The sequence below is a fragment of the Siniperca chuatsi genome, linkage group LG9 (assembly GCF_020085105.1).
Source record: "Siniperca chuatsi isolate FFG_IHB_CAS linkage group LG9, ASM2008510v1, whole genome shotgun sequence".
Classification (NCBI taxonomy): domain Eukaryota; kingdom Metazoa; phylum Chordata; class Actinopteri; order Centrarchiformes; family Sinipercidae; genus Siniperca; species Siniperca chuatsi.
In genome coordinates this window covers 26,838,327-26,850,620 of record NC_058050.1, presented here as the reverse complement: position 1 = coordinate 26,850,620, position 12,294 = coordinate 26,838,327, and the positions used below count along the sequence as shown (strand labels likewise).

Sequence of the window (12,294 nt, the reverse complement as noted above, 5' to 3'; positions counted from 1 at the left end):
TACTGTATGGTGCCCACCTTTAAAGGACCATACCAATTAGTTTTTGAGATTTAGCTCTCTAACTACAAATCATGTACACAGAGTAAACATGCTCACCATTGTTACTACATACTACTCAATTTTATATTTTTGGATGTATTTTTCCTTGGTTTCCAATAATTTCTGTACAGTATGAAATTCAATTAGCAGACCCATGGCACATGCATGAATTATATAAAACCAACACCCTAATCATCAAGTCTGCATTCATTTTTTATCAGTGTTACATTATCATATCATGGTAATACAGTTTAAAGGATAAAACTAATTACAGTAATTCTATATTTTTCTTATTGTCAACAAACCCCAGGAAAAGATCAAAACAAAATGCATTTCTCGTCCTTCCATTCCTGGTACAAACCTAAAATGTTTAATACTATGCAGGCCACCATGCAGGCCTGGAATAATTTATATATATATATATAATAATTATATATTTTTCAAGAGTCTAAGGTAAGGTGTCATGTGTTGCAAAGCTCTCTGCGACAAGCTTGTGATTTTGGGCTATATAAATAAAACTGACTTGATCTAACATGACTAATAAGAGGACACTACCAAGTCATAAGTGACTTGTTGAGTCATGTTTGATATGTAACAGCTGTTCAGCACAGAACTTATGGTCAATTTATGTGGCTGGGGGATACATTTGTCTCTAACCTTATCATTAAAAACAGTCAAACTGTGTACCTGCTGGTGTGCAGGAGGATCCAGCGCCACTTGGAGCACCTGTCCATGTGCAGGCACCCTGGCCTTACTGGCCACCTCACCCAAAGCAAGGAGCTCCATCTTCTGGATGTCATCCTCACTGAGCCAGGGAAGAGGCCGGAGATCTGGACTAATCCTGATCCTTCTGTGGTCACTGTCTGGAAAGTCCTGCTCTGTAAAGCTCCGACACCAGCTGCTGTCATCTTTCTTTATGGCTGCCTCCGGTTTGGACCCAGGATTCTTCTTTGTTTCAGAGGGATCCTCTGAGAGATTATGGTGTCTTTTGACATCCCTGGAGGGCGTTTTCACAGCCTGCTGCTCCTTACCGACTTTGTCAGATTTCCCAGAGTGCTGTCTGTGTTTTTCCAAAGCCTGGTGACGTTCAGTTAGCTTTGCACTTGTATGGCTGCCATGTATTGGTGTGTCTGCATTCCTGTTTGCGTGTCTATCCTCCCATCTGCCTGTCTGTCTGCCTGCAGCTTGTCTGTCACTTATTAGGGTATATGCTGGAGTAGGGATATGTGCCGCTGTGGATTTGCTCCTTTCAAGATGAATGTATGTCTCTGCAGTGTGCTTTACCACAGCACTGTGGTTGCTTGGCTTAATTCTATGCTTTGGCCCTGTGTTGTTGACTGTAAACTCTGGGAGATGGGGATGGTGGTGACTGGTTGGATGCTGGATGGCGCCTGCCATCTCTTTTCTTTTGGAGGCAATGCCTTTGCTTTTGTGTTTATTTCTGCGCAAGTCTGCGTGACTTCTCTTTTTGATGATGTTTTGGTCATCGCCAGCAGCGACCCCAAAAAGTTTAAGTGGCACTGAATGTTTAGACATCTCTTTTCGAGTGTTGGATTTCCAGGCCCCACTGTGGATGTGAGTGAGTGGCAGCTGGAAGGCAGTGGCTGAAGAGGGCTCCACGGCCCTGGGCCTGGAACTGAACTCCCCGGCGGAGCTCAGGGCTCGGGATGACCGCCGGTCAATGTCAGTAGGCGGCAAAGGAAGGGGAAGAGTCATCGTCATTACAGAGATCGTGAGGAAGAGGAGGAAGACGGGGGAGAGGAGGAGTAGCCATTTTTGACCACAGCAGAGTTTTGACCACACTCGCCAGGCCTGGAGGAAAAACAATTTACAAAAAGAAAAAGAAAGACAGAAACATAAGTTAGAGGGAGACCAAAAGAACCATGATTATAATGTGTGCCATAAAGTGGTGCCATAAATTGCAAAGATAGCATTTGCACTAAACAGAATGGAGCGCTCAGATTCCTGTGGGGTTAACCAAAGGCTGCACTGAGATCTCTTGGCTCCAGGCATGTGGAAAGCAAATGTGTTCATGATTCACACTCTGCAAGGGGAAGGGAGTAGAAAAAACAAACTGTGCTGTGGCACGTAATTCTGTTCTGTTCTGTGATATCACAATAGTGATGTGTGACCTTTTGAGTGTTTATTACCCAAAATGGAAATGAGAGAGAAAAGCAGGAATCTGGTGACAAAGAGGGAGCAGAGCTAAAACGTCCTGTTTATGCTGCACAAATTTGAATATGTAAGTGGCAGAATATAAAGCTTGTGTCAGCCGGCTCTGTGTTTCCAGTAGCTTAAAGCAGAATTGGACTTATCCAGCTGAGACCAATACGATTGTGGCATGCCCATAATTCAGTGCTGCCTTCTGCATGCAATGCACAGCAAGGGGAAAAGCCATATTTCACACAATATGCTGTCACTGCCCCAATATGGCTTACTGTATATTCACTGAAGGCTCTAAAAAAGTGATTTTGCAATAGGAATTCAAAGTACTGGCCCATTATTTACTGTGGAGTCAGGCTGTGTAGTGCCTAACATATCATCCACTCCTTCCATTTGATGCCTTTAAACAGAGGCAGCAAAATGTAGCTTTATGAAACTGACATCCAAATAATAAAACCAAAATAAAGCCTTCAAAAGATTTATTGTTGAGTATTCCATGGTTTGTGTTGGAAGAAGCATTTATAGCAACACTTATTCTATGTGACAGCAACCATCTGAACAGAACCTACAAATGAAATAGTCTGAGGAAGGCTGGCAGTTCCCCTACAGACAGGGTGGCCTACACTTCATGTTCAGTGGAAAGATAAACAGTGATAGGGGAAGCATAGACCACCTATCCCAAAAACGCAGCTTCCTTTCATTCCCAAAAACTGGACTCATGCCCAAATGACGAGTAACTGAAACCCTAACCAAACAGAGTTAGCTCTATTTGAATGCCCCATTTTTTCTCCTCACTTATATGTACAGCCGTAGGTGAAAGGCTGCCATTTTCATTTCTCACCAGGATAACCCAGATAACTGCCGCCTCTCCACTCTGCCCCTGACTGCTCTCTCCCTCTCTGTCCTCCACTTTTTTCCTCCATTTAGGTGAACGCAGAGTGAAGGAATGTTTCAGACCCTTGAGACGTCTTCCCCATCTTAGAGCCGTTAACAACATTCCCAGATCCCTCCACCTGTGAAAGGATCCCATTATTCTTCCCCTGGACTGGAATGCCCTGAACCAGCCTAGTACTGAGAGAGCCTGACATTTTATACACACTTATACATAAAGAGTAGGGTCCCAGTGTGAGACTTAGTGTATGTGCTAGACTCAAATACATATTTAACCTTGTGGAATTTTTTTATATGCCATTATGAATAGTGCTGCAGTACTGATGCAAGATAGCACACGGTGTATGGTCTTCTACCGTGGAATCTACAGTATTTTAGTCAAGTCAAACTTTATTTATATAGCACATTCCATACACAGGGCAACACAATGTGCTTTACATAAAGTGACAATACAATCGCAACACATACAAGTGCAAGTGCAGAAGATAAATATGCACATATTATTGCATATTATCGAATTGCATACTCAGTTATACAAGAATCAGTGCAGAATATACAAATGTCAAAATGTACAGAACACACACACACACTAAGAACTTAGTCATAGACTGTTGTGAAAAGTAAGGTTTTTAAAAGTGTTCAGTAGAGGCCTCTCTCAGGTCCTTCCATCTACTCGGGGCATAGATACTCTACAGAGGTAACACAATGAATACGAATCAGTCCAAAATTGCTCAAAGGTGCTACATGGGTCAATTTAATGTCATTGAATCATTTGCGCATTTAGTATGAGACTTTGGTAATTCACACTAAATAAATGTGATCATTGCTGAGAGGATTGGCAGCCTCTATTGACCTGGGTTGGATTTCACAGAAAGTCTGCAAGATTGCCTGCCTCTGCCTCACTCCAGTGGCATGAGGGACAAGTGAACAGTCATTTTACTTACATTTGTTTACCTTTATTGTAACAACATACATGGTTATAAAAGCTAAAAGCTACGTATATGCTAGCACCTTTAAATAGTTATTTAAAGGCCAATAATGTAAACATGAGCTCAAAGTTATAATATTTATTTTCATTGGATCAACCACGATTTTTTAAACTGCTATTACTTGTTACTGGTGAAGTCCACCTTCCCTGCCAGGGATTCAAATTCCATGTCTGCGTAAGGCATTCACAGATGCTGGTGTATGCCCGCATTTCACGTAATGCGGAGTAGCCGGTGAGTTCAGTATTACTATGTTGGGTGACACTGACAACCATCTCCTTTAGTCTTTAGTTGCTCAGTGTGACTTTGCTGCCCCCAGTGGTCGATGCCCATGTCATTTTGAATGGAACTCTGGGACTTGTATTATTAAAACACATTTGCCTTTACCAACAGTAACAAATCAACCAGAACTGATATTTTAAACTCGCATTTATCAAGTTTTTTGGCTACTCGGGGGCAGTGTTCTGTTGAGTTGAGGGGAAGTGCAGAGTTGGTTGATAATTTTCTGGGGGTTTGTCACCATAAGCGAGCTCTTTCACATTACTCATATGATCAGTTGTAAATATAAAAATATTGTTTAGTGCAGCATTAAGAATTATAACTTTACAGCGTTGTCCAGTCTTCTTCTCAGTAATAATAACATTATACTCACCAGTTTGATTGCTGAGATCTGGAGTCAGAAGGGGCGAGCACAGGACGAACAGTACGACAGTCAGTCAGATTTTACACAAGCCTCCAGGTTAACTTATTTGGAAGAGAAAATGAGGACGAACAGTATAATTATTACCCAAACTGACCGCTTTAAACATCAATCCTGACTTTCAATTTTACCTCCAAATAAAGTAGTTTAGTTTCTGGACTGTTGGCTTGTTTACACCCTCTCTGATCATCTGACTGCTGCTCCTTGCTCCATCAGACTGTTGCATTGTCGTTGTGTTCCCAGATCTCAACACTTACTTTGGTAAGTATTCTTGTTTTCATTACTGACAGAAATACTTGACAAAACTACAAAAATGAATGAATTATCCTTCAAGGCTACTGCAATGACTCTCTGTTGATGTACAGTTACATGAGGATATTTCCACAATGCTTCACTCTTCTTCACCCAGCGGTGTGTTGTCTTTCCTTTCATCCTACATCTCCCTCTTTGTTAGCACTTGTTTTGGCTGAGCATTGCTAATTAGCGTCCAAGCATGTACAGCTTAGTGTAGCTTAGTGTGAATGCGTCAACATGAGTGTGTTGTTGATTCTCCGTTGCCTTCAACACCTCTCTACAGCAAACACACACAGCCAGGCCAAAGCAAAGATCAACAGAGAGAGACGTGAACGCAGCTTGACGCACACTCACGTAAGAAAACACACTGTAGGTTTCATGTGATGTGGTTGGCTGTACTTTAGGTTTCTTGTGTTTTGACTATGCTGTCATGCACTTTGACCTGCAGAATAAATACTTTGAAAGAAAACACTGTGAAACCACATCATATAAGCACCAGTTTCACACGGTGCAGGGAGAGGAGATTTGTGGGTAAATGCACAGACACACACACACACACACACACACAGGGCTTTCTGCTGCGATAAGGATCACATTTCCTTTAAAGACACGAGGTTACAGAGTCTAAGTTATTGTAACATTTTCTCTTTTCTTTCAAAAACAAAAAAGGACACAATTACGGGCAAAATAAAGATATTTTCCACTTGTTATCTCTCCATGTTCTCTTTCTTTCTGACAGGTTATTTGTGTCTTTGTTCCTCACTGTGCTGCTCTGACAACAACCGAAGGCCAGCAGCTCCCCCCTCCATACACACCCGCATACTATATATATATATATATATATAATACACATACACACGTCTTCCCCTAATAACCTCCTACACGCTCAGACAGGCCAGGTGTCTGACAGCTCTACAGCTCTTCTTCTTCTTTACTTTCTCTTTTAATATTCCTCCTTTTCTTCGCTCCAGCTGAGGGCTGCAGGGGAGGTATGCAGCATTAGGTCGAGACACCTAACAGGTGCTGCGGCCAGCCAGCCAGCCAGCCAGCCAGCCAGCCAGCCAGCCAGCCAGCCAGCCAGCCAGCCAGCCAGCCAGCCTCAGGAAAGCATGGAGAGCAGGAGCAAGAGCAGGGGTGAGAAAGTCTGGAGGCAGAAAACTGTCTCAGATCATTTACTTAAGTAAAAGCATTAAAAGTTAAAGTACTCAATGCAGAAAAATGGCCCCTGTGACTGTTATACTATTATAACCACTGTGGCTTAGTGTTCACCAATCAGAAGGTCGGCGGTTTGATCCCGGCTTTCCCCAGCCCACATGTCGAAGTGTCCTTGGGCAAGATACTGAACCCCAAATTGCTCCTGAGGGCTGTGCCTTCGGTGTGTGTGACTGAGTTAGTTTCTTTGTTCTGATGATCAATGTGTGTGAGTGGGATGAATGCGATATGTAGTGTGAAGCGCGCTGAGTAGTCGGAAGACTAGAAAGGTGCTATACAAGTACAGTCCATTTACCATTATATCATTAGATTATCATTACTGATGCAGCATTTTACTGTTGAGATGGAGTTGATTTTTTTTACTATTTTATATACAACTACAACAAATTATTTTCCTTAGGGATTAATCTCCTGATTATTTTTTCAAGTAATCGATTTAATTTTTTTGTTTGGTTTGAAAATATTTATTATATATTATATCTATTTGTCCAATCAATAGTCGAAACCTCAAAATTATAAAAAAATAAATTAAATGATCAAAATAATTACAAGGAAAAGCAGTAAATCCTCACATTGAGTTGGAACCATGGAGAGTTTGGCATTTGTATATGAAAAATGACTTAAACCATTATCAAATTGCCATTTATTTTCTGTCAGTCAACTAATCAATTAATCAACTAATCCTTTCAGCTCTACTTGTATATATTGTTAGGTAGTTACATTTATAACAAAGCATCATATTTTACAAGGTCTTCATGTGTTGTGTATGTAAAAATCTTAATAAAGTTGGAGGCAGCATGACAGGATTTTGCAGAGGTAGTTTACTTAGTAATATTGTATAGAAAAATGTGTTTCAAATTAGTTATTACTTGTATATGACTTTTCAATATATAGGACCCTTCTGTTTAGGTTTTATGGATGTTTAATTATTGTTTTACTGCTATTAGCTTCATTCTTCATAAAGAAACTGTCTAGCAAGCCAACACTGGCTACTCAAGGTCAAACTCAAACTGGTTTTAAGCAAAACTGCATACACTTTGATTTAAATGTATTGTAGAGCAGAAGTATTATATTCATTAGAATAGAAATACAAAATTGCAAGTGTTTTAGAATCTATTCTGTAACTCTAAACATCTATATAGCACAGAAAAGAAACAAAAAAGCAAAGATGTAATGGTGTTTCTGTTGAGTAAATACATATTAGAAAGGAGGTTTAACACCATATGAATCAAACTGTAGTTAGAATCAGCCACTAGTCAAAATCGGTTTAAAAGAGCCATCAAAGCTGAAATTATGTTTGAAATTTATCAGGTCAGAGGGTCTCTGTCTGCACTAACACACACATGAATACACACATAGCATTCACTCACAAACACATACACACAGATACACACATATGCAATCCCTGCTTGAGGAAAGAATATCTCTCCAACTGGATCAAAGAGGATTCACAGACTCAGAGATAATCAGTTAACACAGATTGGCTCCCCTGAGAGAGAGCAACATCATGCGTGTGTTAATGGGCATCATCCATTCACTAACAGGCATGCGCCAACATGGAGGATACAGTGTCTGTGCGTGTATGCATGCATGCAGGCACATTTTGAACTGAAATGAGTCAATTTCACTGGAATTGTCCAGAAGGTGGATAAAATCCTAATAAAGGAAGCAATCATATCACACCATCAAATTTCGAGCGTTTCTCTTTGTACCCATATTGACTCAAACAAAAATAGCTACAACCACTGGGGTCACTGCACAATCTGCAAGAGGTCATTTCATCACCGAGGTTCCAGCACCACATATTACAAAAACAATGAATTTCACTCTGCTACATCCTGGTGTGACCGAGCATTGAACCTAAGGGCTCGATTTTCATGTTGGCAAAGGTAATTTAAAGTTATTTCCTCGACTGCGCCCCAGTGAGAGGAATCCGTTTTATTCTGATTATGGTGATTGGTGACTCTCTTTAGAGCCATCTGAAGGCAGAAGGCTATCTGTTCCATCTGCAGTCTCAAATTGAAGAAATGTTGCGCACTGTCAAGCCTCTACTAGGCACAGCAGATCCACAGGTTGAATTTTGTGCAACAAGCACCAGGCTGTTCCAAATATGTGCACATCAAACTCATTTTGATGAATTATTCTACAGTTTCTACAGCAAATCAACAGACAGTGTGTTGGAGACAGACAGTGCACACAGCGCCGCGAAAAATCATAGATCAATTTAAACTTCCCTTTCTGCAAATACCGCCCTCAGGACTGTCCGTTCCTGCAGTCCTCCCCTGGTGTCTTCATCCAAAACATCGAGTAACAGGGGGAATAGGTGCGCAAGTCATCTTTTTATTGTGTCTAGCCACCTGGAGCGCCACATTTTTAATTCCAATACAGGTAGATATGTGGCTGTGATGACCAACATGATGTGATAGAGATTGTTTGGGTTAGATTTTACAGTGCTGTTTCCACAAACAAGAGTGTTCTAATTTATTTGTTCCCAGATTGTCAGCAATTATTTTTGTAAAACAGTGTGTTGAAAAAAAAAAGCACCTCTCAGTTGTGGCCTTGCACACTAAGCCAAGGTGTTTCACACCTAAAAAAAGAGTAAAATGCTCACCTCACTGGATAAATCAGGAAACACTCTTGTGTTTTAGTGTGGGTGAGGAAATGCAGCTTTCCAAAAACAATGATGTACGTATGCCTGCTGTGTCCATAACGTTAAGACTTTCTGTTGCCTCATTCATTGTCATTTTGAATGTTAATACAGCCAATCACACCATGTAGATACGTTACTGATCTGTATATGTTTGTTGTAGAGATTTGATCGTCTCAGTGCAGCAGTGCAGGAACAAGTTCTTCCCTGGTTAACAGGTAGCAGCCATTAAATCCCTGTTTTAAACCCGTTCAGTTGTCTGACAAAAGAAACAGAACAACATGTCTTTGAGAACAACTAAACTGTGTGTTTGGCTGTATTAAACACAATATAAGTGATGATAATCTGGCAAAAGAAGAAGAAATTTAGTTGTTTTCCAAATGTTTTTTCATCTTAGTGCAGATGGAATCTTTCAAACACCACCTAAGTACTGTGGATGCAAGTTGATTCCACAAAACAGAAAATTCAGAATTATCTGGAAAAAAAAAATTAGGACAAGAAAGAAGAAAATGCTTCTACATACACTGTTGATTTTACAGTATGCCAAGTTTTCTTTCAAAAAACAAATATGACTGTTGAAAAGAGACTGAAGAAAATGTGGAAAAGAGGGAAGAAAGGATAAGAAAAAGAGGGCAAAAGCACGTCTAAGCAGTGTTGTAGAAATACAGCATTTCGTCACCCTAACTAGACTAACAATTATCCTTTAATTAATACACAGTTGACCCTTGTTCATTCACAGCTCTTTATTTCTTTCTTCCTTCGGGAGTTTCTGTCTCAGCCTCTGTCTGCTGAGAACTATAAGTTGATCTTACACAGCTTTGCTTCTGATAACATTTCACACCTGCTGGGAACCAGCAGTTGAACATTTTCACACAGATGCAGAAAAGATTAAGTATCACCCTGTGTTCTTAGCTAAAAGACAGTGTAACATAAGACAGTGCTCATAATCATAAAACAATAAGAGTAGACATTTCTATTACAGCAGATTCAGAGGGATAGATGGAGTGTGTGTGTTGTGTGTGTGTGTGTGTGTGGCCCTCAGCTGCCAACACTAGCCTGTCAGTTGAGAAGGGACCTTAATGAAACCAGTCAGATGCTCTCTCTGTCTCTCTCTCTCACACACACACACACACAGAGAGAAGAGAACAAGGAGAAAGGATGTAAAAAAGATAAAAGAAATGCAAAAGCAACGCCACAAAAGCAAACCGATGTACCAAGACTTAGAACGCATTCAGCAACTGCTCAATTTGTTCTCTGCTGTGTTTGAGTCTGAGGATGATGACAATACATGAAAGATGAAAAATAAATGAGTTGAGCTAGAGATCACCATATACCAGATACCATTTGATGTTTCTACATAGAAAATAACAAGAGCACTGCAGCCAAACGAAGAGGAGAGGAGGATGAAAGATCTGGTCTTTATTAGTCCATATTAGCGCTGCAACAAAGGATTACGACTAATCTGTTGACTATTTTTTCAAATTTCGATCAATTCGGTTGTAGTTGCACTTCAAATGTGAGGAAATACTGAAAAATGCTCATCATAATTTCCCACAGTCCAAGGTAATGACTTCACATTTCTTGTATTCAATTTACAATGATATAAAACTGAGACAAGCAGACATTCCTGACATGAGAGAAAGTGGAATTATATATACACATCCCCCCATCCCATCATAAATTGGGGGCTTTGGCGGGATGTAAACAGGAAGTATACTGTTGCCACGGAGTCAGTGAGTTAGCTGTAGCTACAGTTACAACTTGAGCCATACACTTACGTTTGGCAAATTGGCACCATCTAAAGTATGCCGAATTAGCAGTTCCTGTTTGCAGTGTACCCACCCACCATGTGCGTGTCATGTCTGTGGTTTAGGTGTGACTGAGTTATGATTCCGAAAAGGAGTACTAATTCTGACACAAATTGCTGCTCACGCCTCACATCTCTCCCTCCGTGCCCCCCCCCCCTTCAACTCTCTCGTGCTCGCCTGGCGGGGCAAACCTCACAGTGTGAAACCTCTGGTTGAAACTTGATATTTAGAGAGCAGGGCGGCCGATGGCCGATATATAATACCAATATCACGTTGTTGTATTTTTGCTGGCTCGGTGAAATACTGCCATAAGGGACTAGATTTCTGTCCAGCCATCTGTAATTATTAAAGTAGAAAAAATACAATGTATTACTGTATTTGCAGGTTGGGGTTGTGTGATGCCTGAGAGGAAAATCTGCAAACACTACTCAGGGCTGAAAAACTACCCCTGCATATTCTTCAGAGAAAAATCATTTAATCTATATTCTGATTTACAGTTGAAAAAGTGTAATTATAATCTCCTAAGAAGATGCAAAGAATCAATCAAAGGTAAGGCTATAGTAAAGTTTCAAATACAACAAAATCTATCAATAAGCATCAGGTCTTTATCAGTAAAACTGCATGTGATTTTAAGTGGGATTAGTGATTACATTAGTAATACAGCAATTTACTAACCCTAGACTACCATTGTTATGGAAAACATGAAGACCATCCAACGCATCATAATGCATTATTTGTTAGGTGTATATGAATGCAAGAAAAATTACAGTTTCAGGTTTATTTGTTTGCTTAACAACCAATGACTTCATTGTTTTTTGTTGCACCTTTGCACCACGCAGGCTGCGCTAGGTGTGAAAGGCACAGTGCATTTCGAGGTCAGACCCCAATGACGCAGCTCAGAACTTTTGAAATTGCAGCTATGAAATACAAGTCGACATGGTATTAATATATGAAAGCTACTGAGAAAAGGAAGGAAGTAAGCAATAATGTATTTGCCCAAGGGCAAACATGCCTGAGGCAGATGAATACGTCAGTAAGTAATGGAATAGCAGAAGTAATATGAACCGATATGATATGAGCACACACACACACACACACACACACACAGAGAGGAATGAATGGTTCACACAGCTGGAAATGATGCATGTAGGCAGTTACATGTGTGGACAAGCCAATGCATGGCAAGCATACAGTTTGTAAGCATACAGCATGAGCTCCACCCTCTATGTGCTTCCAGATATTTTCATGTATAGTACACACTGTATATAATACACATATACAGTATATATACACATATACAGTATATACACATATACAGTATATACACATATGTATTTCAGTTCTGCAGTGGACTTTATGCCAGAAGTGTCCTAACATCCAATCAATGCACTCCCCATTTTAGACTGTTAATCACCAACTAACTATATATATATATATACATATATATATATATTAGATATAAATTATCCTGGCCATTTAAATTAATGCAAAAACCATGAATGTCGCACTGAGTTTCTCTCAGCACCCCCAACTCTGACTTCAGAGTTCAGAGTT

General features: G+C 40.2%; 1 protein-coding gene across 4 annotated transcripts in view; it reads right to left on the bottom strand.

Annotated features, from left to right (window-relative positions):
- The window catches only part of gask1a (golgi associated kinase 1A), a 55,323-nt gene that overhangs the window by 30,344 nt on the left and 12,685 nt on the right, over nucleotides 1-12,294 (bottom strand). For 3 of the 4 annotated variants that reach the window (XM_044208591.1, XM_044208588.1, XM_044208589.1), the window contains exon 2: nucleotides 727-1,851. In XM_044208591.1, the coding sequence (XP_044064526.1) occupies nucleotides 727-1,761 (1,035 nt within the window). In that variant the 5' untranslated portion in view covers nucleotides 1,762-1,851. Of the gene's footprint in view, nucleotides 1-726; nucleotides 1,852-4,731; nucleotides 5,008-12,294 lie in introns of those variants that run through there. The other variant, XM_044208590.1, reaches the window with a different exon arrangement.